At 28.2% G+C, this 27528-nt stretch overlaps 1 protein-coding gene and 1 long non-coding RNA gene across 6 annotated transcripts; one reads left to right on the forward strand and one right to left on the reverse strand.

The window, feature by feature from the left end:
* The first annotated feature begins 687 nt into the window (after positions 1 to 687).
* On the forward strand, positions 688 to 19817 carry LOC126917916 (atypical protein kinase C). Of its 5 annotated transcripts, none has more exons than XM_050725344.1 (10): positions 688 to 916; positions 1390 to 1475; positions 2970 to 3187; positions 13465 to 13515; positions 14874 to 14959; positions 15960 to 16245; positions 16839 to 17291; positions 18077 to 18549; positions 18813 to 18928; positions 19502 to 19817. In XM_050725344.1, exons 2-10 carry the CDS (start codon positions 1420 to 1422, stop codon positions 19587 to 19589), a joined length of 1827 nt encoding a protein of 608 aa, XP_050581301.1. In that variant the 5' UTR covers positions 688 to 916; positions 1390 to 1419; the 3' UTR covers positions 19590 to 19817. The 5 variants fall into 5 exon arrangements, with proteins under 5 accessions (XP_050581301.1, XP_050581302.1, XP_050581303.1 ...); XM_050725345.1 differs by having other exon boundaries at positions 1393 to 1475; XM_050725346.1 differs by lacking the exon at positions 13465 to 13515.
* On the reverse strand, positions 6709 to 10457 carry LOC126917922 (uncharacterized). Its single transcript, XR_007711137.1, has 3 exons — positions 10317 to 10457; positions 6939 to 7193; positions 6709 to 6855 (listed from the first exon to the last, which is right to left on the reverse strand). It is a non-coding gene; the product is annotated as an uncharacterized LOC126917922 (long non-coding RNA).
* Positions 19818 to 27528: the final 7711 nt, after the last annotated feature.

The raw sequence follows: 27528 nt of genomic DNA on the forward strand, positions 1-27528 counted from the left end.
AATAGCAATTATTAACAAATTTCTTAATTACTATGTAATTATATATTTTTGCAATGTTATTGAAGATAACTGCAGAAATTCACCACGCCTTAAAATTCTTATAATTACCTATCGTATCCCAAGTTAATAAGAAGAATATAAAGTACTAATAGTAAGGATTTTTAATTTCTTGTGCAAATAGATTGGTGATACAAATTACGAAAGATGTATTAATAAATTATAAATTGTAATTATTATATAACTGACATATACGATATTGATATATAAGATATTGTAATAAAATTAAATAATAGTATGTAAGATATAAGTACAAGTACTATATATATCATTCAATTTTAAAATAAAAGTACATAATATTTAAATACAGCGTTGTTATATGCATCTATATACATTTTTTATAATATTATAGTTATATACATTAATTTAAATCATATCAATACAAATTCACTTGTAAAAGTGGCATTACATATTTATAATTTTTGAGTAAACTGAATAATTTTCATCATATAGTCATGACTGATCACGATCAATTAATTGTGATAAAATAATTTAGTTGATATCGGAATTATAATGATGATAATTAAATTTTTGCTCAAATTTTTTTAATAAATTCTTTCGAAAGATACATTTTTCTGATAAATGGAATATACCTATACATATGCGTCGTTTTATAGAGAAAATAGAGATTTCCTTATGAAGATGTGTATCTAATAAACATGGCGGCTGCCAAGTGATAACGCGTTTTGCTATGTTAAGTGCTTTCCAATTTTGTGTTTGTTATATGATTCCTTCTAGCAAATAATTTATGAAATAAGACACCCGTCTCTTTCTTTTGAAGAAATACAGCAAAATATTTTATTCGGCGTAGAAATTCAAGCATTTTTCGGAGAAAATCATCGTACTCGAATTAAAACTTGTACGTATATCAAAATTGAGATAGTTCAATTGAACTAGTTTTTGTGTATTACAATGATTATTAAATACTTTAGTTCGTAAGTTTCAATTATTTTAATTGACTTTTAAAACGTATAAGAATAAATATAGAGAATTGTTCTTTTGAATTTGTATGTTCCTAATCATGTCGTTCTCGTTTATTATGTCATAATAAACTTTTATAGTAACTGATTTAGGAATATTACAGTTACATTATATTATTTCTGAATATAAAAATCTTAATTACAAAATTTGTATATTTTACTAGTTTGAGGAGAAAAGTAATTTAGGAAGGAATGTATAATATTGTAAATAAATAACAAATTTATAATCAATAAGCAAATTTATAATAAATAACAAATTTATAATTAAATATCTATTGCAATGTTTATCATTGTGTAATTAATTTATTTCTATTAATGTTGCTTTGCTTGATAATAATATAATTTTTTTCAGTAGGAAGAAGAGTTCTGGTACCAAATAAAAATGCCTACACAGACAATAGAAAGCGATGATATTCGAGTGAAAATCGTTTATAATGGGTAATACAAATGATTTATTTGGAATCTTAATTTAATAAGTTAGAGTTAATAAAACAAGTATATTAAATTGTTAGTTAAAATACTAAAGAAAATTTGGGAATATAGATATAGACAAATTTTTTGTCAAAGATAAAGTAGTATGTACATGTTTATGATAATAAATATTAATTTGATATTAATTAATATTATTTTATGATATTATTTTTGCTTAGAATATGGCAATGTTAATTGAAATCATGAACTTATGCAATTATTAGTTTAATGCTATTGAGCTCAATACAAGTAACGTTCAATAATAAAAGAAGTTAGTTTTAAATATATACATTTTCTTTTTGTAATTGACTTATTTTTAATTCAATACAAATACTATTATTGTTGTTATTACTATTTAAATTACTACTTAGCTGATAAAATATTTTGTGTACGATAATGATACATATGTATTAATACAGTTTTATAGTAATAGCTAGGGTTAGCATTAGGTACCTTATAATGTATGTAGTACTTGTGCATTCAGTGTACATGTATATATTTTCAGTATAAAATTATTTTTATGTGGATTTATTGTATATGGATATAAAAATATATACAAAGAAATACTGTTCTCTACTTACATATCTACTTAATAATTTTTGTGATATTACTTTCTAACTTATATTTGAAATTCATTTATTACTTAAGCTTGTAATGGACGAATATAAAATGAAATATAAAATATAAATATGAAATATAAAAAAATGAAATATGAAATGAAAACATAAAAATATATAAGTTTATGCGTATATAAGCTACATTGATAGAACAGTTATGTATTGATGAATTAAGTAAATCCTACACATTTTGCTTCCAAATATATGTACAAAGATCAATAAAGTACAATAAAAAGGGCAAAATATAATAAAACAAAAATATAAAATAGGTTTTCATGGTAAAACGTTCAAAAAATTTAACCAATACTTATTTCAATTATTTATGATTTTATTTGACCATGTAGCTATTTATATGTAAATAATTTTTATATTTATATTATAATTCCTAGTATTCAGTATTTTCCATAAGATTGTTATATGGTTTTGGATAATAATTGTTCTTCAAAGCTAAAGATGCATCAAAATATTTAAAAACAAATAATTTTATAAAATCATTTACGTGTTATTTATTTCTAGATAAGAAAAGAAGATTATTGTTTAAGTTGTGTAGGATTTCGATAAAATAAAATGAACAACTTTAGTCGTCAATAAAAGTAACATATTAAGTTATATACATAAACATAGCCATCAATTTTTGCTAACCTTTTTAAATAATCTGTACTATAATGTTCTTTTATTGATTTTTTTTACATTAATGAAAACTAATGTTAAGATTTTAAATTTTGTAAGCTGCATATTGATATACGCGCGCGATTGTATATTATATATAACAAAACAAGAAATTTTATCATTTTATCAATTTTTAAAGAAAGAAAAAGATTATAATGACTTATGTTTGTATTAGGGAAGTGCAGATTACGTATATCACTCCTGGCATTTCAGTAGACACCTTACGGGAAGAAATGCGTACAATATGTGGATTTGGTGCTGCAGGGCCAGATCAATTTACAATGAAATGGGTTGATGATGAAGGAGATCCATGTAGGATCGCTTCCCAACATGAATTGGATGAAGCTTTGCGTCTCTATGAACTAGAAAAGGATACTGAAATAACTATACATGGTAAGTATTTATTATACAATAATATATTTTGAGATAATGAGTGTCTTCATAAAATTTTCTTATTATTCGAGAAATTTAGAAATATTATATAATTAATGACCTAAATATTAAAAATATTAAAAAATATTAAAAAAAGTTCTTTTTACATTTGAATGAAGTATATATATATATAAATATAGCTCTTTTGAAATAAAAGTATACATTAATTGTACAGGTTAATAGATCTGTACCATATAATCCTGTAGTAAGCTTTTATTTAAAAGAATTCTCCAAAATATATTATCAAATGTATGGATTAAAACTTTTAAAGCGCAATAAGCAACATTTCAAATTAAAATATAGTTATAACAGCTTTTACCTAAAATAATTTATTTTATATTAATATTAAAATATTGCAAAATTTAAATAACAATACAATTTAATTCAATTACTTACATCCTTATATGTATGTATATGAGTGGCATATAAGTTTGAAAATGTTACATGTGAAAATTTATTTTTGTGCATATTACTACATGTATATTAATATTTATTATAATTTATTTATAATACTAATCTATAAAATTACATATTTTATTGGATAGTATATATATATATATATATATAGTACATATATATATAAATATATATGTAAAATACTATATATATATATTATAGTATATACATATATATAGTATTTTACATATATATTTTATATATATTATTATATATATTATATATATATACTATATTATATGTCACATTTTTCACATTAAATATATATATCGCGTAATTTATATGACAAAATTCGAATAAATATTTAATATGTATAATTGAGTGTTTTATATATTTCACGAAACATTATTAGTTTGAGAGTCATAGTGTTTTCTAACTGGTTACATACACTTACGTATCATGTCGCAATATCACGAATGGTGAATCGAGCTTAATTTACTGATGAACTGGATTGAATTTAAACATGCCATTGTTTTCGTTCGCATTTCCTGTAACAACATTTAAACATTTAAAAACTTTCGCATTCCCTGTAAACATTTAAAAATAATTCTTTATATCTTTATAATTAATTAACAGAGAGCATCACATATTTCCTTATGTACTGTAAGCCCATAATTATCCGCATTTAATTAGTGCTACATTTAATATTCAGCTTCTATACTAAGTTTAATCTACACAAATAAGTTTTCTAAGTATACAGTATACCCTAGCAATTACAATTGGTAAAGGGTTGATTCAACATAAAAAAACAAGTCGTGAATATAGAATAAAATTTATTCATATGACACTTTGTTTTCAAAAAAGTCGATTTTTAAAATTCGTTAACTATACTTAAAATTAGCTAATTCTGGTTTGGATAGGCGGTAACAGTAAATAAAAGATTATTTTATATGTGAAAATGTAGAATCACATTTTTCGCAAAATTCTTAGTACTCAAGAAAATGCGCTCGCGTGAGTGTGTTATGTGAAATTTGAAAATCGATTAGGTACATGCACGTGTACCAGGTAAGTTTCTAACTAAACACGTACAATCTCTATTTTCTTGAAGACAAGACCATGAATGACAAAATTTTATTCTATATTTTTGACTTATTTTAGCATGCAGAATAACTTCTTGTTGATTGTTTATTCGTATCTAGTCGGTAATTAGTCAAGTTACGTATGTATATTAAAGAAATTTTCAACTTCGATTTTCTCGAAAACGAAGGACCGTATGAAAAAATGTTATTCTGTACTTGTATTTTCAATTTATTTTTTCACGTAGAACCATCCCCTTGCCGATTGTATCACGGTTGCTGGAACAACCAGTATACAAAAAATACATAATTCAAAATGCCAATGGAAACCAATAAAGAGCCGTTTTCCGTTAAAACGCTAGAAAATAGAGCGCTTATTAGAAGGATGCAATAAATTGATAAAAGTGCTAATCAGAAGATGCAATGGAAGAGTGAAAAGTGAACGCAGTGAAAGAATAATAAGACGAGGAGAGCACTACAGAAAAAGAAGAAACCATAATAAGCGAAGAATATTGAGGACGAGGAAGAGTTGAAAACAGGGGGGGGGGGGGAAGGGTCGGGTAGTTTGTTGAAGAGGAATCAGTCCTGTTTTCCAGAGTATGCCTTTATTCCAGCGTTTGCGCATTTCGTGGAGTAAAGCGCGTCGGGCGGCGGCAGTAGTTAACGAATCCCGCGACAGCAGTCGATATTCTTACGCGGACCGATTAGCTAGGAAGTTTTCTCACGCAAGTACGTTTGAACACTCGATTCATACGCATTCGGACATTAGAAGGTAATTTATAATTTGCCCAAAAAGACACGTAAAGAAAACAAAACCACGAAACAAACTAAAAATACGAAATAAAGAAAGCGAAAACTTCGAATTGAGGCAAAAGAAAAAGAGATAGTATTATACGTTGATTAGCCTGAAACGTGGAACGATAACAGAGCACTTCTCTCAGTTCGCGGTGGAAGATTTCAATGGTCGCCAATTCATGTCGAGAGCTGGTGACATCACAGCTTTAACAATTGCTGTCGAAGAGGTAGCAAAAGTGGCGATAAACCAGCATCGATCGCGCTGACTCGTCGCATTCTCAGCCGGGTTCTCCTGCAAGAGGTCGGGCCACGGGTAAAAGACGAGGACAGTGATCATCGGAGGAGCAAGAAGGAGAGAGACAATCCGGGCAAAGATATCCAGTTGAAACGAGACAGAGATAGAGAAAGAGCGTGCGCACCTACCTCTAGGAAGGAAAGTAGGGAAAATTTGGGGTGGGAGTTAGAGGGTAGTAGCGAGCAAAAGACGGGAGCCAGTGGTGTATTACTGCTGGACGATATTAGACAGCCAGGATAGACGAAACAAAAATACTTCAAGATAAATACTACTAAATTAAAATGGCGTGGGGCTATTGGAGCGCAACGTCGGTCAGCGATCGGGGTCGGTCGCCGCGTCGCGAAAAAGATAAACAACAGCATCAAACATTGCATCAGCACCAGCAACAACAATATCACCAAGCTGAGACGGGAATTTCACAGGGAATGTACGGTGTGCAGCAAGTGCAAGGTGAGCTCGCTGGCTCTTCCTCTGGCGTGTCTACAGGGCCTGGTGTCGCAGTGGAGGAACCACCCTGCAGTATGATGATACAGGGTGGTTCCTTCTATTCTTACTCCGCGGCTACAGCGGCTGCGGCTGCGGCTGCTGTTGGGCGAAGGATTCCTGGCGTCGAAGGAGGACCCTCCACCTCGTCCACTGCTATCCAAGTCCTGCCACGAGATCGACCAATCAAATCGAGCACCAGCACCTACCCGCCGTCGCCCAGTAGCGACTCAGCGGAATACGAACAGCCTATTGCCGGTTTGAGAACAGAATGTTCGCCTCATAACAGTCCTCGTGATGACATATTCGCACAGCCTGGAACCTCCTCGTCTAGGATTAAGTTACTCTGCGATAAAGGCGTCGATGATACTTCTGAAGTTGATATCGATGAGGTTACTGCAACAGAGATGATGTACGCGACCGCTAATCGAGGTATAGGGACTAGTACATGTCGTGTTCACGGACCGTGTAATCCTCAGCCGGATTCTGCACCGACTATGCCATCTTTGATCGATGATACAAGCGGATCTTCGCAGTTTTGGTTCAACGACATCACCTGGGGTAGGTTTTCACCTGGCTCCGCGCTAAAGGCAATTCAATCTTTAAAAAGGCCGATTATTTGTTGCTACGAAGCACGATAATAGAATACTCTGTTTTAATTACTTACTGGAAGTTATTGTTTTCCTAGTTTTCTTTTTCTTTCTCTCTCTTTTCCTGGTTTTATAGATAGTTTCAGATTGCACGTTATATAGGTATTGATTTAGACGAGCAGCTGGTTTTTAGTGGTAAGAATGGAGCAATGAGTCGAGTACAGATGGAAACCGATCGATGTCGATCGAGAGAAATCTAGTGTCTTTTTCTTACTTGAGACGCTTACGTATCCGCTTATATTATATATTCTAGCTTGCATTTTTCACTGTCTCTGTGCATATAAGTAAATTGTATTATGTTTGTTGTTCCAGTTTAAGATATTTAACATATGACGTGCTTTCGCATTCGAAAATTAATTAATTAATATTATTTTTAATGTTTTATTAATATTTATGAATTTTATTGAAAGTAAGTTTTATTTGAGAATACAAATTTATTGAATTCTCGATTTATTAAAGAGAAACATTTTTATTAAGATATGAATATTTGAAAACAAGTTATAGTTATGATTATTAATATGTAAAAAGTTCCTTTTAATTTAACGATTGTTTATTAATCTCGTTTCTTTTTGGGTAGAATTTGTATAAAATAGTTCTACAATTAATTATTTTAATTCTCCAGAATCTAGAGAATTTATGAAAAGGAATTTTTGAATTATCAATTAATCAATTCATAATGAACAAAAAATAACAAAAACTCGAAAGTTCAAACGTAGTGTCCAAATTAATAAAAATAAACTAAAACAAAATCTCTTTTTCCGATATTAATTCATGCGTTGGCTAGAACTGTATTATACACTATACGATATTGCCCTCCATCTAGACTAAAGGTAATATTGAAGATCATTTTCGACTTTATATGCGGTGCAATTCTCATATATCCATACATTACATTTTATGCACTGTACAGAATCTTCACTTAAGTGGCTTACACTATATTTCTCATGATACTTTCATTATTATATCTTTTAAGTTTATTTGCTTTTTGGTTTTATTGTTCGTCAATTTTTATTTTTTAATTTTTGCTATTAAAAGATGAAACAGCAGTTTATGAACATTGAGGTTCAGATTATGATCTTTCACATGCTAATTTTTTCCACTAATGTTGCAACCCAGGACGTACAAACATAATCTGCTTACAAGTAAATACATAGACGAAAATATTCGATAACAATTTCCGAAATATAATATAAATAGATATAATATAAATAGTTAATATATTTTTTCAAAGCACTATACATAATACACTTTTCAGAATCGTCGAAAATAAGATTGCGATGCTTAAAGATACAAGAAACTTAATAATTCAATCCAATGTGCTTGCTCTATAATTTTCTATTGAGAAACATTTGAATATGATAAAAAATACTTGGCAAATGACTGAAACTTTTTAAATTCGTTATGGAGATAAGCATGTATACGGTTTTGTATAAATTTTCTTTGTTGATGCTGGATCACGTCATCGCGAATATGTTAAATTAAATCTTATCTACGTTATTCATATTTTTAGTTAATATCATAATGTACCGAAATTTTTCATTTTACATTAAAAACAAACAAACAAATGAATTCAACTTTGCAAAATTTTAGAAATCTTTAATATATCAAAAAGTAGTATAGTTCTTCTATAATATATATATAGGATGCTATATTTATCTTAGATTCCTAAATATATAAATTAATTACTTTTATTGGTAGAAAAATTGTATCAGGATAAAGTTAGTTGGTTTAGAGCGATCAATATTGTGATTTATGATTTCCTTCTTCCAGGGTCATTTCTTTTTTTAAGTTTTGAAGGACAGTGGTATTTTTTAAAAGCGGGATTTGATGTTTTCAAATATCAATCGATATTTTCTAAATTTAATTTTAACTTCATGAATTTAACAATTAAAATTAAAATATCTTGAAGTTAAAATGCTTCAATAACTTTTTGTATATCTAATTTCACTTGAGAAAAGGTATTGTTATCCTTCAAAACTCGAATAAAATTATTTTAAGAGAAGAAAATCATGAATCACAATTCTGAACCAACTAACTTTGATCCTGCATAATTTTTTCTATTAATAAAAATAAATAATTGTAAGATCCTCTATATAATCCTCTATATAATATCTTTTTCTTTCAAATTACTGTACTTTTAGTACACTACTACAAGTTACAATTGACCACTCAGAATATTTTCTTACCTTTGTTTTCAAAAGACTAAGGCAAGAAAGATGTAAAATATATGTACATATGTATATGAAAGTTACACATTTTTGTAGGATGCTAAAGGGTATTATATTAGGAGAAAAACTATGAAGAAGCTCACTTAAAAAAACGAAGATGATTTTAATATTGTATTCACTTGTAAAAAAAAGAATATTTTTATCTTTTGAATTTATATGATATATAAAATTTCTTTTTTATCTTTTATTTGTTGCTGTCTTTTGTAACAAAAATTTGAAAGATCTGTTTTCAATCTTCTCTGTTCATAGAGAAGATTTAGAATACTTTAGCTGAATAAAAATGATGCTTGATTTTCTATATTTTTCTAAATAAAACTCAATGCAATTGAAATAAAAGGCTTTCTTAGGTTGTAGCTTTTTTTGAATATTTACAATTAATATCTCAATATTTTTTGCAGCTTTACTCCATTAATTGAGAAATAAATGTTTGTTCGATATATACATACTAATAAAAAATTGTTTTCCTTTTATTTTAACATATAGAACATATGTATCATATATCTTAAAGGGTCGATAAAAAAGTAACTGAGAAGAAAACAAAAGTATGTTGTTCAAAGTAATTAGATTTTAATCTTTTATAAAAAAATAAAAGGACGTATATTTTAAATAAATAAAAATTGTTTTATTGATTTACAAATTATGTGGTATTTCATGAGTACTTTATACAAATATTTCATAAAAGTGTTTTGAATAAAAAGTATCGTAATCAATTGCTATTGTTTTAGTTTTTATTTATATGATTTGTAAAAAATAAATTGTGAAAAAATTTTATGATATACTGATTGATAATGAATTTCGTTTGTATCATCGTTTATTAATTTTATTGATTAATTTTTTTATCGTTTTGTGCCATCGTTTAGTGTACGTATAAGAGTACTTCAAACTAATCTAGATATAGTATTGAATCTGGATCTAATATTGAAATAAGTGAATTAAGACAGCTAAATGACTTGAATAATATTAAGATGTTACGATGTTCTATTTAGTTCTTTATTAAAAATTTAAATTTTATCAACAAACATTTTATAATCATTATTTACCAGGATATTTCATGCCAAATTAAATATGCGCACAATATATGCGCACTAAACACTTGACAATATGTCACTAGATATTTTCTCTTACATTACGAAACCGCGATATGCTCTTAAATTACCAATTACTGACCTTTCTTTCACATTACCCTTTATTTCGCCGTGAAAATTGGAACAGCATATAAAGATTTCCTTTAATTCCTATAATAATAGCTTCACAATCCGATAGTTTCGAGCGATCGATTAACGCGCTCGAGACATAACGGCGGACATTGAAAACAACGGTTGCAACTACGCTAGCGAGGTCTACGGCGATAAAAGCGATAACAACGATCGCATCAATCGAATTTAATGTTATCCGTTATCGGGCTGCGTTTTATGATCAGGTTCTGGAATGAAAGTAACAGTAGGAGATATACTTTGTGTGGCAGGCGACGAGTTTCCAGATCTAATATAGATCGTTATCTTTGTTACACGATTTGGAAGTAGTGTTGGAACACGTTGCGTATATTATCCTAACATCGGCATCTTTACTTTGTCCATGTTGTTTTAAACGGAGCTAAACAGAAATATAGATATAACGTTATGACGACGTTATGCGTTATGCACGATCTACGTTAGTATTTCCATTTATTGTTATATATGGTATATCAAAATGTGTTGAACGTGGTTCAAGTTATTTTTTATGCTTTTATTTAAGTGAATTGTTCGTTAGCTATGAAGAGCAGCTTTATAATTTTGTGACTATATATATAGTCATGCGTATATATAGTCACCTCCATAAGTCACTAGACAGTTGCTAACTTTGAATATACGTAATATTTGTTCTGTATGAAGACTACAGACAAAGAATACGATAAGTTACATTTTCCACGTATCGCAGAATATTTTTAAAATTTTCTATGTTCTTAATATCAGTCTCATATTAGTAAAATTGTTATTTCATTTCAATAATTAAAAATATTAGATCTAAAATATTAAAATATTCTATGGCTTAACAGTTGTACTTTTGACTTCTACAAAACTTCGTTCGTGCACACATATAATTCATAATGTATAATTCTCGTATATTTGGACGTAACAGATCTTTTCTATTTTTAGCTATTATATATTAAAATATTTCGTATAGTGTCATTACAATAAAAAATCAATAAAAATATACATATCGTATATGCATATCGTATTTTGTTGTAATCTTCATACATATACATCCTATTATATTATTTGGGATTGGTTGAGAAGTTCATAGAGTTTTCAAAATTTGACAGTTTAAATATGATAATGTTAGGCCGCGTGTATTAATGAAAAATAATTTTCAATGGTTTTATTTACTAAACATTCCAATTTGCAAACATTATGATAAGAAATATTATTCAAAACAAATAAATGACAAAATGTCGCCAAAAAAAAAAAAACAGTGTATACAATTAGCTAATAAAATATTAATTCTATAGAAGTACATTACAGAAGTTTCGATTACCATTTACTAAGATAATTTTAGTGACCTTCTTCATTGTTGCAACTATAGGAAAAGTATATATACTATGTAATGTCCCCTATGTACAAGAAAACTTGTATAAAAACAATTTTTTTTATATATTCGTATAAAATATTTAATTATTTTATGTTAATTCAAATTGCATCATTACATACATATGTATGTATGTTTAGCCTTTTAAGATAAGATTTTTCTTTAGATTTTAGGAATAATTCATTTCTGCTAATTATTAACAATAGAAACATATCTTTTCTGATGATTCTGTAAGGGAGACATAATGCATCAAAATTTACCGAAAATAAATTTATAATTTTTTTAATTTTTATAATTTTTAAAATTCAATATTGCATATATATATATATATGAAATATCGAGTATGAACGGGTTAAATTGATCAATTTTATATCGAGAATTTCGTATATTGTATCGTTACGATTCATATTATTCTTTTTCTTTTAATTATCATTTATACTAAATACAATATTTGTCATAATAACAAGTCGAGCGTGTTTATATTTCGCTATATACTTGATTTATTTCACACCTCGCCTATAATGAAAAATTTCGCAATTGTGAATATGAATCGCTAGAAGTTGAGTGTATTGGATATTCAAATCGGTTTTAATTTCATTATATTATTATAGTAATTATTTTATCTCAAAGACTTCTTGACTTTATCATTTTTTTCCAATTACTTTGTTTACTTGCTTCGGCAATACGTGTACTAACATTGAAATGAATGCATTGCATTTGATCCCTATAATATAAAATTTCTTAGCATGAAGCAAAATTTTCTAACGTGATAGATGTCTTCTATCTATTAATGTAATTAACGTTAAATTATTATTTAAAATTTCTATAATATATAGCATGTTATTTACATGTTTACAAAATCTAATATAATTACTACTTCTACTCTATTAATACAATTAATTTTTATTTATTATTTAAGGTTCCTATAGCATATTATTTATATTTTGAGAAAATTCAATTTTTAATGTACTGCTGTTTTTCTTATTTTTGAATGTGTTATGCCGTTTGGACTACCTCCATAGAAGAGAAAATCTTTCTCTGAAACTAAAGTAGGAATCTTTCTTCTTGTAGATCAAACAAAAGTGGCAAAGAAAGTCACGTTAACCGTTGTAAATGTACGTAAACCAAAAGCGTATTAATTTAAACAAAAACCTAGTAATGAATTAGTTATTGAAAAGAGTAGATCCCCGGACTAATTATTATAGTGATGCCTGTTTTGCATGACTGAATATTCATAAGATATTCTTTTCGTGCCTTACAGCTGGGTTTTTGATCGTTCTGAGTGTACTACAATAAATTAGAGACTCTATATATTAAACTATACATAACAAGTTGGTCATGTTCAATTTATTATATATTTATTGTGTATTTCTAGGATATTCAAGGTAAAATTTCTAGTTCAACCATACTGTTCTCTTCAGATCTGTTTCAATTTTATGTTTATTCTCGTAATCATATTTGCACAGTCTATTTATAAAAAGTGTCTTTTTCTACAAATAATAAGTAACACGAATCATATAAATTCAATAATATTTGTAAAATATTAATCTCTTTTTGCAAGGGTCATTATGAGCTGAAGAATACGCGAGAAGAACAGTAAGGTCAAATAAAATTGTTATTTAAAGAAATACATAGTTGCCTTTTTTGATGTTCATATTCCTATTTCAAATTTAGTCTGTGTTATTCTAATTAACAGAATGAAAACTTAATACATGATATGAGAGTGAAAAATTATTTATTTTTGTTACAGTTTTTCCTAATGTGCCGCCTGCGCCAGGGATGCCCTGTCAGGGAGAAGACAGTGAGTTTTCATCATCAAAGAAACAAATTTCTAACCTATTAACATACAGTATTTCACGATTCAACGATTTTTCAATAATACTAGCCAGCGAGTTGTTCGATTAACAATAAGTTTAAGATTTTGTTGTAAAGGAATATGAGTAGTCTGGCTATATCAACCGTTGATAAAAGAAAATGGAGAACGTTGAGGGGAATCGTTCTTTTCTTTCGTCGACGCTTGTTCTTTTCGAATGTTATATTGCTACATTTAAAATCAAGCAGATCTGTTTTAGTTTTCATGAAACATGGATAATCTTAGCGCGCTTATTTTTAGTTTCATCACTTACATGAATTTATATGTACACCTGATTCTTTATTTATACTATAGAGATTAACAGACTGTTTAGTTTCGACAAATTAATTACGATTCTGTAAAAATTTTTTGTCAATTTGTTACTCATGTAGAAAATCAATAGAAAAATCAATTCCAAACTAATGTTTAAAAATGTATAAGTATCTGAATGTTAATATAAAATTGTCGAAAATGAAATTTTATATATGTGTTGGATCTTTTGAATCTTTGGATCATGTAATGTTAAATATCGTATAGATCAAAGATCAGGTGCAACATATATATTAACCCACTAAGGACCAAGCCATAGTTTATCGTAATGTTATAAATAAATGAAAAAATGAATAAATGAAACAACGAACGAAATATTAAACGGAATTGGAATTCCCATTCATAGTCATAATATTAGAAAACAGAATTTGATGATGTAAATAAAAATGTAAAATGTTAGGTTAACGCAACGTTGGACTTCAATATGTTAACATATTAACAAAATCCGAGCAGAAGATTCTAGTTACGATTAATATGTTCCTACTGCGTTCGTCAATATTTCCAATTTCAAATATCGCGCGCTTAAATATCAAGATGACCTTATCGTGTTTACAAGTTTTATACACAATTGTTTTGCCTTTACAAGATTGTACAATAGTTGGATAGTTTTGACTATCGGGGAATATGGAGGAACTTCAGCCAATCGCAGTTTTACTGCGAATCTTTCAATGCGGTATTCCAACGGGAATATACTTTAAATGCAATTATATTGTAACTTTATAAACGAGATTGTACTATAACTTTAAATGAAATTCGTGTTATATTGCCATAATTAAGGAGAAACTAACGTTAAAAGCATTCGAATCTCTACGATAGCGCATGTAATATCATTGACACATGCCTACACATGTCCAATTAGTATTCCGGATGAAGTAATAAGAGAAACTGAAATTAAAAAAGAGAACAAAATCAGGACAAATATTGAAGATCAATTCTCTGGTTCATTCGTGATATTTATGTTTTTTCATTTTCCAAAGGAAGCATCTACAGACGCGGCGCTCGTAGATGGAGGAAGCTGTACCGAGTGAATGGTCATATATTTCAGGCGAAACGTTTCAATCGGGTAAGCATCATTTCATTCAACTTACTGCTCCACTGTTACTCCCCCCCTCCTTTTTTTTAGCTTATTATTATGTTTTCATTTTCCACACATCATTCACGCACAATTATACTGTGTCACAAGTTTGCAATGCATCATCATTCAGATCACACAGATGGATAAAATTATAATTCCTGCTCAGAGGAACTTGCTGGCTAGTGAATGTTGAACATCAAATGCTATATTTAATCGTTGATTATAATAATGATTTGTCCATTGAATACCTAAGACCGAGAATAATGTTTCTGTCATTCAAATAATATAGGTCGTTCCCAGAGATGAATGGATTCATGTGTAATGTTTAGTGTGTAAAAGTAAGAATGTGATAATACTATTTGATAGAAGTTAAATAACTTCAATAACTTTATATTAAATAACAAGTTTATTGATTTATTATAAGTAAAAAGTTTTACAATTACAAAAAGAATAAGTAATTTCTATATGAGTAGAATAGAACTTTTGTAAGCAATGATTAAGAAAATTGAATGTATGAATGATGGTGTTCTTAGAGTTTCGATGGAAATTTGATAGTACTGGATTTTCTATATACATGTTGTAACAAAGGAGAATTTGGAAATATTATAATATCAATGTTGATTAGATGCAACGATTTTTAGTATCTGGCTTTTTGTTTGAAAGTTAAGGTTTTAATAAGAACTGTAAAGTTCTTGTTAATAGATTAGTATTTAATACTTTTTAAAAAACTGGAATTATTCTTAAACCAGAAATCTATTTTTATTGTATTCTTATTATTTAGGAAAGGATTAATACATAATATTGCGAATATAAAAATGAACCAAATGTAATATTTTTATTCCTTAAACAAGAAGTCCTAAGTAATAATTTGACCTCTCAATTAAGTTAACTTGCTTTCTTATTCTCAAGATTTCATACGATACTCGAGTTATATTCAAAATGTGAAAACAGTGACTTTCGCAAATAATTTCTTGTCTAACTTTCGTAGCGAGCGTTTTGCGCGTTCTGCCAGGATCGGATTTGGGGCCTAGGTCGGCAGGGGTTCAAATGTATTCAGTGCAAGCTACTAGTGCACAAGAAATGTCACAAGGTGGTGCGCAAACCATGCTTGAGTGTGCAACAGCAACAACAACAGCAGATGCCAAGCACCGAATCGCAAACGATCGACAGAAACGGCGATCAACAACAGCTTGATTCTGTTCAATGCAGCCCAGTAGCTCATCTAGAGGATGAGATACCAGAGTCGCCAATTATTGAGGAGCATTCACGCAATCGTAAGGATATTTGAATGTTTATATGCAAATTTTAAGAAGAAAATGAATTTTATCTTCCTTTCGTTAGGGATCGTAAAACAGTATTACAAAAAGGAGACTATCGATAATTTGAAATATATCAGGTTTTAATTGATAACTTTACAAATATATGCAAAAAATTTATTTATGTGTTAATATACAAGATAATTATAAAAAAAGTTATGAACTTTGTATGATTTTATTAGTCGTAAACTATGATTATTTGTTTGGAAATTCAAAGGGGCGCATCTGAAAGATTTATTATTTGAAACTATATAAGAATTTGATACTGATGCTACATAAATTATTAAAAATGTAACAGTAGAATATTGTTGAACAATACAATTAGAATTTTTTGTTGAGAACAATCTTTTATCGATTAAACTGTATTAAACAACATAATATATTATATGTTTAAAGATTTTTAACAGAATATTAAAATAAGCAATCTATATTAAATCATAATTTTAGTATTTCTTCATAAAAACAGATGAACCTTTACCTATTATTCAAAAAATATTATAAAATAAGATTAGACTAAACCTGATTACTTATTGAATTAAATATATTTTTAGGAACTGGAAGTGAAGAAAGGGAGGAATTGCCGTTGGATACATTAAATGATGCTGATAATTCAAATGATATGCAGAGGCAATACTCGTTAAATGATTTCGAACTGATTAGGGTAATCGGTCGTGGTTCCTATGCGAAAGTTTTGATGGTTGAATTGAAGCGTACAAAGAGGATTTACGCGATGAAAGTAATTAAGAAGGCCTTAGTAACTGATGACGAGGACATCGATTGGGTGCAAACGGAAAAACACGTGTTCGAAACCGCCTCGAATCATCCTTTCCTTGTGGGACTTCACTCATGCTTTCAGACACCCTCTCGTCTGTTTTTCGTGATCGAGTTTGTACGCGGTGGTGATCTGATGTTCCATATGCAAAGACAACGCCGTCTTCCGGAAGAACATGCTCGATTTTATGCAGCTGAGATTAGTCTCGCTTTGAACTTTTTGCACGAAAAAGGTAAAAGAAATGCTCTTTGTTATTTCCATAAAGAACTAAGGCTAATTTCCCTTTAAAAATGAAAATAATGCAAAAAGCAAAATAATTAAATTGGGAAGATTTTATTTATAAGAATTTTCAAAATATTGCATAGAATGCAGATAATATACAATAATAAATAAAATACCGAAAGTGAAGTATTGATTATGACGTTTAGTAGGTTGAACAAATCTCTATCTAGGTTCCATTTCTTTAATTATTAGTAAGTAGTTATTAATAAAAATAGGAAATAGAAGCCATATAAACATGAGCCTATAAACTTTTTATTATTCTTAGTTACAGAACATATTGGTATAGTTTTTATAGGGAGAGATTAAATATTCTATATATAATTACATTAATATTAATGCTTAAATTTTGAATATTTAAAATGATGGCAAAATTTTATCATTTAATTATGTTTGTTACAATTCACTGAAATATCCTTTGTTAAATTTTGTATATTCCATTGAATTTTTTTATTATGTTTCTTTGATATTATAGTATTTGATATATCAAATCATCCCTAAAATTATATTTATTTGATTAATTTTTGATGTACAAAAACAATTAAAAATTGAAAACGATAAAGTATTAATTATATGGGGAATATTTACATAATTTTAGATTTAAATTTTCTAGAATAAATCCATTGTTAACACAATTTTTCAATAATCGGATGATACATGAACATATTCAATGTACGAGATGTATGTACAATATACAATGTATTTGTATTGATTGTGATGTATGATTTCTTTGTGCAGGTATCATATATAGAGATTTAAAGTTAGACAACGTACTACTTGATCACGAAGGGCACGTGAAATTAACTGATTACGGAATGTGCAAGGAAGGTGTTAGAGAGGGTGATACAACCGCTACGTTCTGTGGCACTCCGAATTATATAGCGCCTGAAATATTGCGGGGTGAAGATTACAGTTTCTCTGTAGATTGGTGGGCACTTGGTGTACTTCTGTATGAAATGCTTGCAGGTCGCAGCCCATTTGATATCGCGGGCGCGTCAGAAAATCCAGATCAAAATACCGAAGATTATCTATTCCAAGTTATTTTGCAGAAAACAATTCGTATACCAAGATCGTTATCGGTCAAAGCAGCATCCGTGCTTAAAGGTTTCCTTTGCAAAGATCCAAACGAAAGATTAGGTTGTGGTAAAAGGCCAACTGCTTTTCTTGATATTGTTGCTCATCCCTTCTTCAAAGCAATAGATTGGGAAATGGTAATTCTAATAATATAAAAGGAAATATAAAAGTATTAAAATGTTAAAGCATAGAGTATATATTTAAAGATATAGCGAGGCTGTAAAAATTGAGAAAAGCTAATTGTAAAATCTCAAACTTTTTTTTTACAAATCTCTATTGGTCCAAAGATGTAGTATAATGCCATGATGGTTGTAATAAGTCATTTTCAAATGCCTTGTGTATGATATTAATCATGCAAGAAATGTATTTTGTATATTAAATATAATTAATAAATTTTCAGTTGGAGCAGAAACAAGTAACACCACCTTATAAACCAAGATTAGATTCTGATCGTGACCTAGCAAACTTCCCACCAGAATTTACAGATGAACCAGTTCATTTAACACCGGATGATCCGTAAGTTTCGTTAAAAAGAATTTTTCTAATTTATTTTTATGTTTTAAACTAAGAATAAAATTTTAAATAGTTGTCTTTAATATTAAATTTCCTAACTCAGAATAAGCTTATATATACAGCTTATATATATATATATATATATATATTAATAAGCTAATTTTGAATTTTCTGTAACAACTTAGAAAGTTGTGTAATCCCGTGTTTTAATTAACTCTATCTATATGATTAGAATAAATAATATAGAATAACATTTGAAAAAATAGTGACTTGTGATAATATATGGTTCAATGTTAAAGAAAAATTATTGAAAATTTTAATTTAATTCAGTTCAAGTAAATTAAAGTATTAGTTTCTAAGGAAATTGTGCCAATAATTTGAATGCCATTTTAAATAAATCAATTTGAAGTTTTTGTATTTTTATACAATAGACAACGATATGTCTTTTAAGCTTTTATATTTGTATTAATTTTACATATTTTTTCTTTAAACATATATTTATAAACTAGAATACGCTTTCTTAATAAGATAAATACATATATTGATAATAATAAATAATAAATAAATATTTTGCAGGAGAGTGATCGACAAGATCGATCAAAGCGAATTCGAAGGCTTTGAGTATGTGAACCCATTACTTATGTCTTTAGAAGACTGCGTGTGACAAGAACCGCTTGTTATTGTGCCACGTCATACTCAAAATCAGCAACAATTACAGTCATGTTACATGTACGAATTACAAGACAAACTTGCAAAGCTTCGAATCGATCCCCTATTGAACATCGGCTCAAGAAATCGAGGTTATCATAACAATGTTTTTTTAATGACATACTCCGAAGAGAATGAGAACGACAATAATTATAACGAATATCGGTTATCACCACCTTTTCCATTCCGGTACGAAAATCCGATATGCTCCAGTTCTCTAAGTATCACAGATGTTACGTACGGCTTTAGCAATAACAATGAGATCATTAGTAACTACGATGAACACAATTACGATGATGAGGAAGATGAAAATCCGAAGAAAGGGCTCTTGAAGCAAATGTTTTGCCTTCCATTAAATTAAGCTAAATAAGGCTTATTTAATATTACGAGATTGCCTCTAATTAATAGCTAATATAAATTTTGTAGATTGCAAGAGATTTGAAACCTGTAACGAAGTTAAAGTTTACAGAATCCTTGTATTAAGTATTGGAAGAAAAAAGTATTTAATTTGCGTCACATATATATGATCGTGTTGAACTCTTCTTTCACATGGTGCTGCAATTTAAGCGTTATTAATGGGTATTATTTTCAGCTATTTTTAGAAGAGAAATTAATTAAAATGGAAAATGTACCTGACTGCTCCGATTAATCTCGTAGGTAATATGTCATTCCGTTGCGCAGTCGTTCTATTAATATTTACGAGCATTGTACGATCTATTATATTGCTTGCATGAACGTATTCACTAAAAACAATAGCAACAAAATATTTCTAACGAACTATCTATTTAAGAAAAAAATATTGTATATTATAGATTAATTACGTTTGAGAAAAAAAAAATAGCGGACGTAAGTATAAAATTTCTAAAAAAAAACTAATTTTTGTTTTCTACATTTTTCTTTTTCTTTATATTTAATGTTATAATACATTAGTGAAACACTTCTAAAAGGAAATTGTTGATCACAATATATTAAAGGAAGAAGGAAGAAATAATCTTGATCACATCACAATTTATAGTATTACATATACAATTTAGCAAATATTTTTGTTTGCATTCCAAGGATGTGAAAGTTATATAGTAAATAATTTTGGTATTAAACTTTCTTTTATAAGTAATATTATATTAATCTTTATTGATGTATTTTGTTCAATACTTTCTTTTGTTATAAGATAGTATAAATAAAAAGTTAAAATTGCACAAAATGATAAGCATTGTTTTTGTATTTTAAGTGGACTAATTTTCCAGTTTCTATTACTATTTTCATATTTCTAATATAAATTAATATCATCATTTTTGTAAGCTAACGATATTTATAGGGATATAAAATGAAGGTCTTCCACTGCCATATCTTTTTGTATCCGTTGCAAACCTTAGATCACCCTATGCGCGATTAAGAAAGCAAAGAAATTCATCTCGCTGTTATTTTGTTAATACCTTTTGTTATAGTAAAATCTATTAAACAAGATTACGAGTAGGATCTAAATTAATTTTTGATTAATAAACGTAATACAACCTAAATTTTGTGCAATTTTATATTACTACTTTACGTTTAAACAAGATGTTAATCATTTTACATTGATCGATTTTAAGTTATTTTTTTGTTACATTGTACCAAAATTGTTTACTACTGACGGTTATTCACTCCTGTGATGATTATAAATATAAAAAGACCTTAGAAAGTCTTGGAAAAAATAGAGAATTATGAAGATTCGACATAAAAATTAAGATAATCCGAAAGGAATTTAGAATAAGGACACACACGAAAATGAAATTACTAAAACACTTTATATGAAAGGAGTTTTACAAAAAATTAGTGAATTTTCTTAAATTCACACATGCCGGATATGTATACTATATTATGCAGAGTGAGACATTTTGATTCTTATGAATTTCAATTAATATCTTTGAATTGAATTAATTGAATCAAAATAAAAGTCTTATGTTGAACAATATGATTGTTCTTATTTTTGGAAATATAATATTTATTTTCTTTCGTTATCAAAAAAGTCATCACAAATATGTCTATAAGCTATAAATAATGAAATATTTTTTCTAAATTTGCTTCTTTAATTTATCACATTGAAATTAAAACATTGAAATTTAATACTTTCTTTTCACAATGTTATATGTCATCGTACTTACTGCAAAAGTAATAGTAGTAAATATGTAATAATATATATATAATATTTTTTATAAATATTAATTTAATGCTGTTGCAAATGTTGTAATCAGTATTCTCATGGATATCTATTTATTCTATAATTAAAAAGTCCAATTTTTTTTCTTTATAGTATAGTAACAACTAGAAGCCGAGATAAACAAATTATTTACATAATTGAGAAAAAAAGAAAATATATTATAAACAAATTTTAAACAATAGATAACATAATGGTATACATATGTATATTTTCTTAAAAAAGAATACAATAGTTAGGAAGACACACCTGTAGACTAACTGTTAAAAATTTTAGTTTTGGATTGCAAAAACTAATTATTGTTTAATTTAACTATGGTCACAAATATGTGTAAAAAGTAGATTTTATTGTTTTCTCTCTCTAAGAATTATCAGTTAAAAAGACATTACTCCTTGCACGACTTTCGTTTTTGTTAATTTGGGCAGGAATGAGTTTGAATATAGTTGAAGTACATTAGTAAAATAATATATTCCAAAATAATTTGTCTTTAACGAATAAGGAAGTATTGTTTTATTTTCTATCGTGTATTAGTAGTATTATATTTATAAATAATTTTTGAATATATGTATAAGTTACTGTTATTCTAATATTCAAGTTATTTTCTATCACGTGAATGATCTGACTAATTTGGCTGCTATATTTATATTTAATTATAAACATATGAAACATGCATTACGCTAATGAATAACAAAGTATTGTTTTAAAAATAAGTATATATTCGTGTTAAAAAGAAACATATCAATGAAAATTTTAAAAATAAAAGCTACTGAGATATATAACTATAGAATTTACAATATGTCTGCACGTATTCAATAAAGATTGAAATGTATCTTAAGGTTAACATTTTATGTGTTTATATAGAAGATATTAATTAATTTCAATTAATATCAGAGATTACATAAATGATATAAAGAAGGTCATAATTATTATTTCACTTTACTCTTCATTGTTTGAAGTCATATAATATGCGAATACTAACTTTATAAACAGAAATGAGGTTTAATTAATTAAAAGACATGGTTCTACTACTTATATTTTAAGTGCCTCGCCCTGTATACTAAATGTATATATATTTATGCATGTACATAATTTAAAAAGATAATTATACTTTGGTTTACTGTTTGGTTTATATATATATATATATATATATATATATATATATATATATATCTATCACACACACAATAAATGTAGGTATCATTTTAAATATTGTAATTACTTTATAACATATTATTATTGTTGTTCAAATGGATAGCATTATTTTCCGTTGTAGCACTGTCTTTGAAACGAAATTGAATCAGCCAATTTTTTTTTGTAATTATTCACAATTAATTTTCTATATTATTTGGTAGTGTTTTGTATTACAATGAGATGCTTTTTCGTGTGTCGAAAAATATGTTCCATACGGCAGTTCCAAGAATATAATTAAAAAAAGAGTATATTAAACAAAGATGGCTTCTGCTGCAAGTAAAGACTACGAAGATAAAAAATTATAGAACTACGTTATTTAAATATTCTATTGTTAGCGCTCAAAATGAAAAGAGAATGCTTGTTATCATTTATATATATATACATATACACATGTGTATATATGTATATGAAAGGAATTTTACAATATATGCCTTGTTGTTCGAAACTCAGTTTTCCATCGTACTGAACTTCAATTCGGGCGAAGGACGAGTTTGTACACTGATGTAATTACTAATGTTAAGTAACAACGTTCGAAAATTATTCGACGATTAATTAAAATATTAATTATATAACCACGAGATCAGAACGGAAATTTTCTGTAGTGCATTTTGTTTTTATAACAAAATGATAAAAGTAATAATAGTTAATAATGGAAACCAAAATGAAGAAGAGTTTTGTGTAGTCGCTTTGTTTATAACGAGAAAATATAAGCGTAAGAGAAATCAAATGGAAATAAATGGAGGAAAAATTTATTTCTTGAATTATTGTAATGAGTGACTGATAAATTAATTAAAACATTCCATTCATTCTTTTTTATCGATGATATATATAGTAATATTTAGTAATGCTAATGATTTATTGATACCTATATCTCAAATTGTATCAAAATGTTACTATATATATGAAGTTAATAGGAATTTTATAAATTTTAACTTATGTTTTGTAGTCTGACTGTTATCAGTTATCTGATATATACTGTATAAATAAATTTTAATAATAGCATTTTAAACCCTGCGTTGTTGAATTATGCTGCTTGAATAATGTCTGAGTTTTTTAACCCCTAAATAAAGGCCTTACAATCAGATATTTATTTATCTTCGTTCGAAAAAGATATTAACATTATTATTTTCGAAAAGGATTTTATTTATTATTTTATCTATTACCTTTTATAGTGTCGTTATTGATTTTTAATAATATTTTTATTTAGTATTGTTGAAAATAATAGTCGTGTTAAAACTATATTCATTGTTTCCTTTTTTTATAGCGCAAGACATAGTATTGCAGATTTCACTCATAAAGAACTAATAAGTCTAATATAGGTTCAAATATGGCTGATGTTAAATATATCTTCTCCGTATGAAGTCATAATAGGAGGAGGACTTAATGGATACTTAAAGACCAAAATAACATCCCTATAATTTATCATATACAAAGAAAAATAGGAATGAAATCTATACAATACGAGGAAAACCTAGATGGTCGTACTGCAGACACTAGGTGGAGATACAACATGGCCCTCCCCCAAAAGGATACAGAAGACAAACACAGAAAAAACACAAAAAAATATTGGTGGATACGGAACCCATAACAAAAACAACAAGGTATAGAGCCACAGAACGACAACGCTCACCGAATAAAAGTGTAAATATGTAAATAAATATTATACTAATTCCACAGAACAACTCTCCTCTCCCCTCCCAGTCCACCCAATCCTACCCCCTCCCTAATAGGCTAGCGAACTGTCCTGTTTTTGCGTCCAAGCTTTCAGGACATAAATTAAAATATCGCACATAAGCACAGCGCAACAGCGGCTTAAATTTAAGTTACAATAATAATCTTAAAAAAAAGAAAAAAAAAGTGTAATAATGCATGGCTATGTCGTACCGTCGCGTATCGGTACTTTTGCCTGTACCACCCTATTCTCCAGAATTCAGCGTTTATTCTGGAAAAAAAACATGTAAAAAAAGTATGTAAAAAACCTGGAATTAATAAACAAAGATTAAAAAAAAAAACTTAATGGATACTTCTTCATGGAATACAACATTATTGAGTTTGCTTTTCAGAAGATCAATATCCTAAAAGAGAATAATGCTTTATAATTTTTCTTAAAATCTTAGCAACTAAAATAAGAAAGTTGCTAATTGGGAATAAAAATGTTATTATATGAAATATGTTTTATAATGAAATATTTAAATTTAATTTAATTAATATTTAAACATAAATTTTACAGATTACAAAAAATCTATTTTAGATACTAATATTTTTATTCTTTAAATGAAACATTTATATAAAAATATGTAAATAATATTTATATAATATTTAAATAATGTTCTAAAATACTCAAATATTTTAAAATAAATTGGAATTATAAACCTTTATTTTAAAAGTTTTCTTTTAATTGAATAATAAATTTCGAACTGTTTCCTATATTGTTATGTATTATATAAAAATATATAATTACTATCTTTGTTGAAAGTAAATCATTATCACTGCTAAAGAGAGCAACCGGTGCAGTTACTTTGTTTAATTCGTATTCCGGTGGTTTTAGAGAATTGTAAATTTAATAATTTCTTTCCTTATTGTCATAATCAAATTGTGGAAAACTGCCTAAAATTATTAAGTTATTGTTAATGCTATTTTTAGTAATGTATTATTTAATATATATTGATATATTTTGATATATTATCGTTATTGTGATTAACATTATATAGATACTTACCTGTGTTATTAAGTAGGTTTGGGGTTTGATATTTAATTGATTCACATAATTTATTTAAATTCATCTGATTAATAAAATGTAAGTTTGGAAATTACACGTTAGATAATTTCCTATTTTATATGATAGAAAAGAATGTTTCACGAGGTACTAAATAAAATACAGTTATAATACAAATGACATTATATACGTATAAAATGATTTCAATAATAAGCTTTATTTAAAGAAAAGAACAATAACAGAAAATGACTAAATCTAAATTTTGCTATTATCTGTATAAAATTTACGATTATTCTTCAGTATACCTACACAGATTTAAATGCATCTTATTATCTTAAATATTTTCTGGGAAATATATTTTTTTCAAAGTGTAATCTATCATCGATAATTTTTCTGGAATAACTGTTTTAATTGGTAAGGATAAAATCGTGTTACATAGTGAGATTTTACTGCTGTCAAATTTGTCTGATTGAAGCCAATGACGAAGAACAGAATGTTATTGCAAAAGAGCTGTAGCGTTGTGTCTTGACAAAGTATATTGGAAACAAACTTTCCCCAAGCAAATCGTGTCCTTCAAACGGACAAACAGTCTTTATCCTAACAGTCCCTAATTCTATCACCTACTACGGGAAGATACGGCAAATCTGCTGTTCTCACGACGCTTCCCGCTAGCAACTTTCTGTCAAGGGCGGTTAGCATCCTTTTTTATTCATCAACGTAGAAATTAACCAATTAACAGGAATGTCCATTTCTTTCACTTTCCAAACGAAGGCTTTCCTCAATGAATCCGACGATCTCGTGTCCTTAGACACACCCCATCATAGCTTTCCTCTGCAGCATCACCGCGACGGAGAGGAACATTCTCGTGCGATCTCATCAGCGAATAAAACAACGTCTTTATGATCAGTGAATACTTTACGTTTTTAACAAAGACTTGGACTTTGGAGGAAAGTACATTTGCTATCCCGTTGACCGCGGATTCGTTATCGAACCTAATCATCTCGACTATCTAATTACCACGGTTACTTGTCAAATTCTGTAATAATCATATTTGTATTAGTAAATATTTTCTCTATCACATAACAACAATGTCTAATCCAAATGAAGATTCGTTACATGCCCCTAACCCTAATCATAATGAGAACCATATATAATATAATATAAGCGTTTATTTATAATATAAGCGTATATTTATAATATAAGCGTTATAATATATTATAACGCTTTAACGTATTATGTTATATAGTGATACGTCATAACGTTGAAGTGGTATGTCGTGATAGGTGTAGAAGGAATGCTCAGATGTTTCAACAAAAAACGTTTATTAACTTAACAACTGACGTCCAATAACAACAAGCAACAAACACAATTAACACAAGTAACAATTAACAATTAACAGTTAGCTTGGTAACGATCAGTGCTTAACGCAGGTTATAGGAAGTAGAGTGCTTGTTTCACGTAATCCTTCGCACTTCGCAGCTCGCGGCAGACTGAATCTCTTTGATTCAAAAGCCACGCTGATTCATTTCTTTGTTAGCCATCGATATCGCGCGCGTTTGTTTAGAGGTCCGCGACGACTGCCACGTGTGCGGTCTCCCGAAAATTCGGCGAAGGAGCCGTAGGGATATCGATGACACCTAAGGCTCGTCGGCATAGCGCTTTTAAGATAAAGCGCCTTGTGCCGCGAAACCGTTGGAAATTTCCGAAGTCGAGTGTCGCCACAACGTATTACGTTTTATAATATTCCGTTATAACGGGTTATGATCCACATTTGTAAAAGAACTCAACCAAACC

This window comes from Bombus affinis, chromosome 6, assembly GCF_024516045.1.
Source record: "Bombus affinis isolate iyBomAffi1 chromosome 6, iyBomAffi1.2, whole genome shotgun sequence".
NCBI classification, from domain to species: Eukaryota; Metazoa; Arthropoda; class Insecta; order Hymenoptera; family Apidae; genus Bombus; species Bombus affinis.

Excerpts from the sequence above, each read along its gene's own strand:
- LOC126917916 (XM_050725343.1), top strand. The coding sequence starts at position 6,070 with ATGGCGTGGGGCTATTGGAGCGCAACGTCGGTCAGCGATCGGGGTCGG. Across the intron at positions 6,833-13,464 it reads GTTCAACGACATCACCTGGG|TTTTTCCTAATGTGCCGCCT; the intron begins GTAGGTTTTCAC and ends TTTTTGTTACAG. Across the intron at positions 18,929-19,501 it reads CATTTAACACCGGATGATCC|GAGAGTGATCGACAAGATCG; the intron begins GTAAGTTTCGTT and ends AATATTTTGCAG.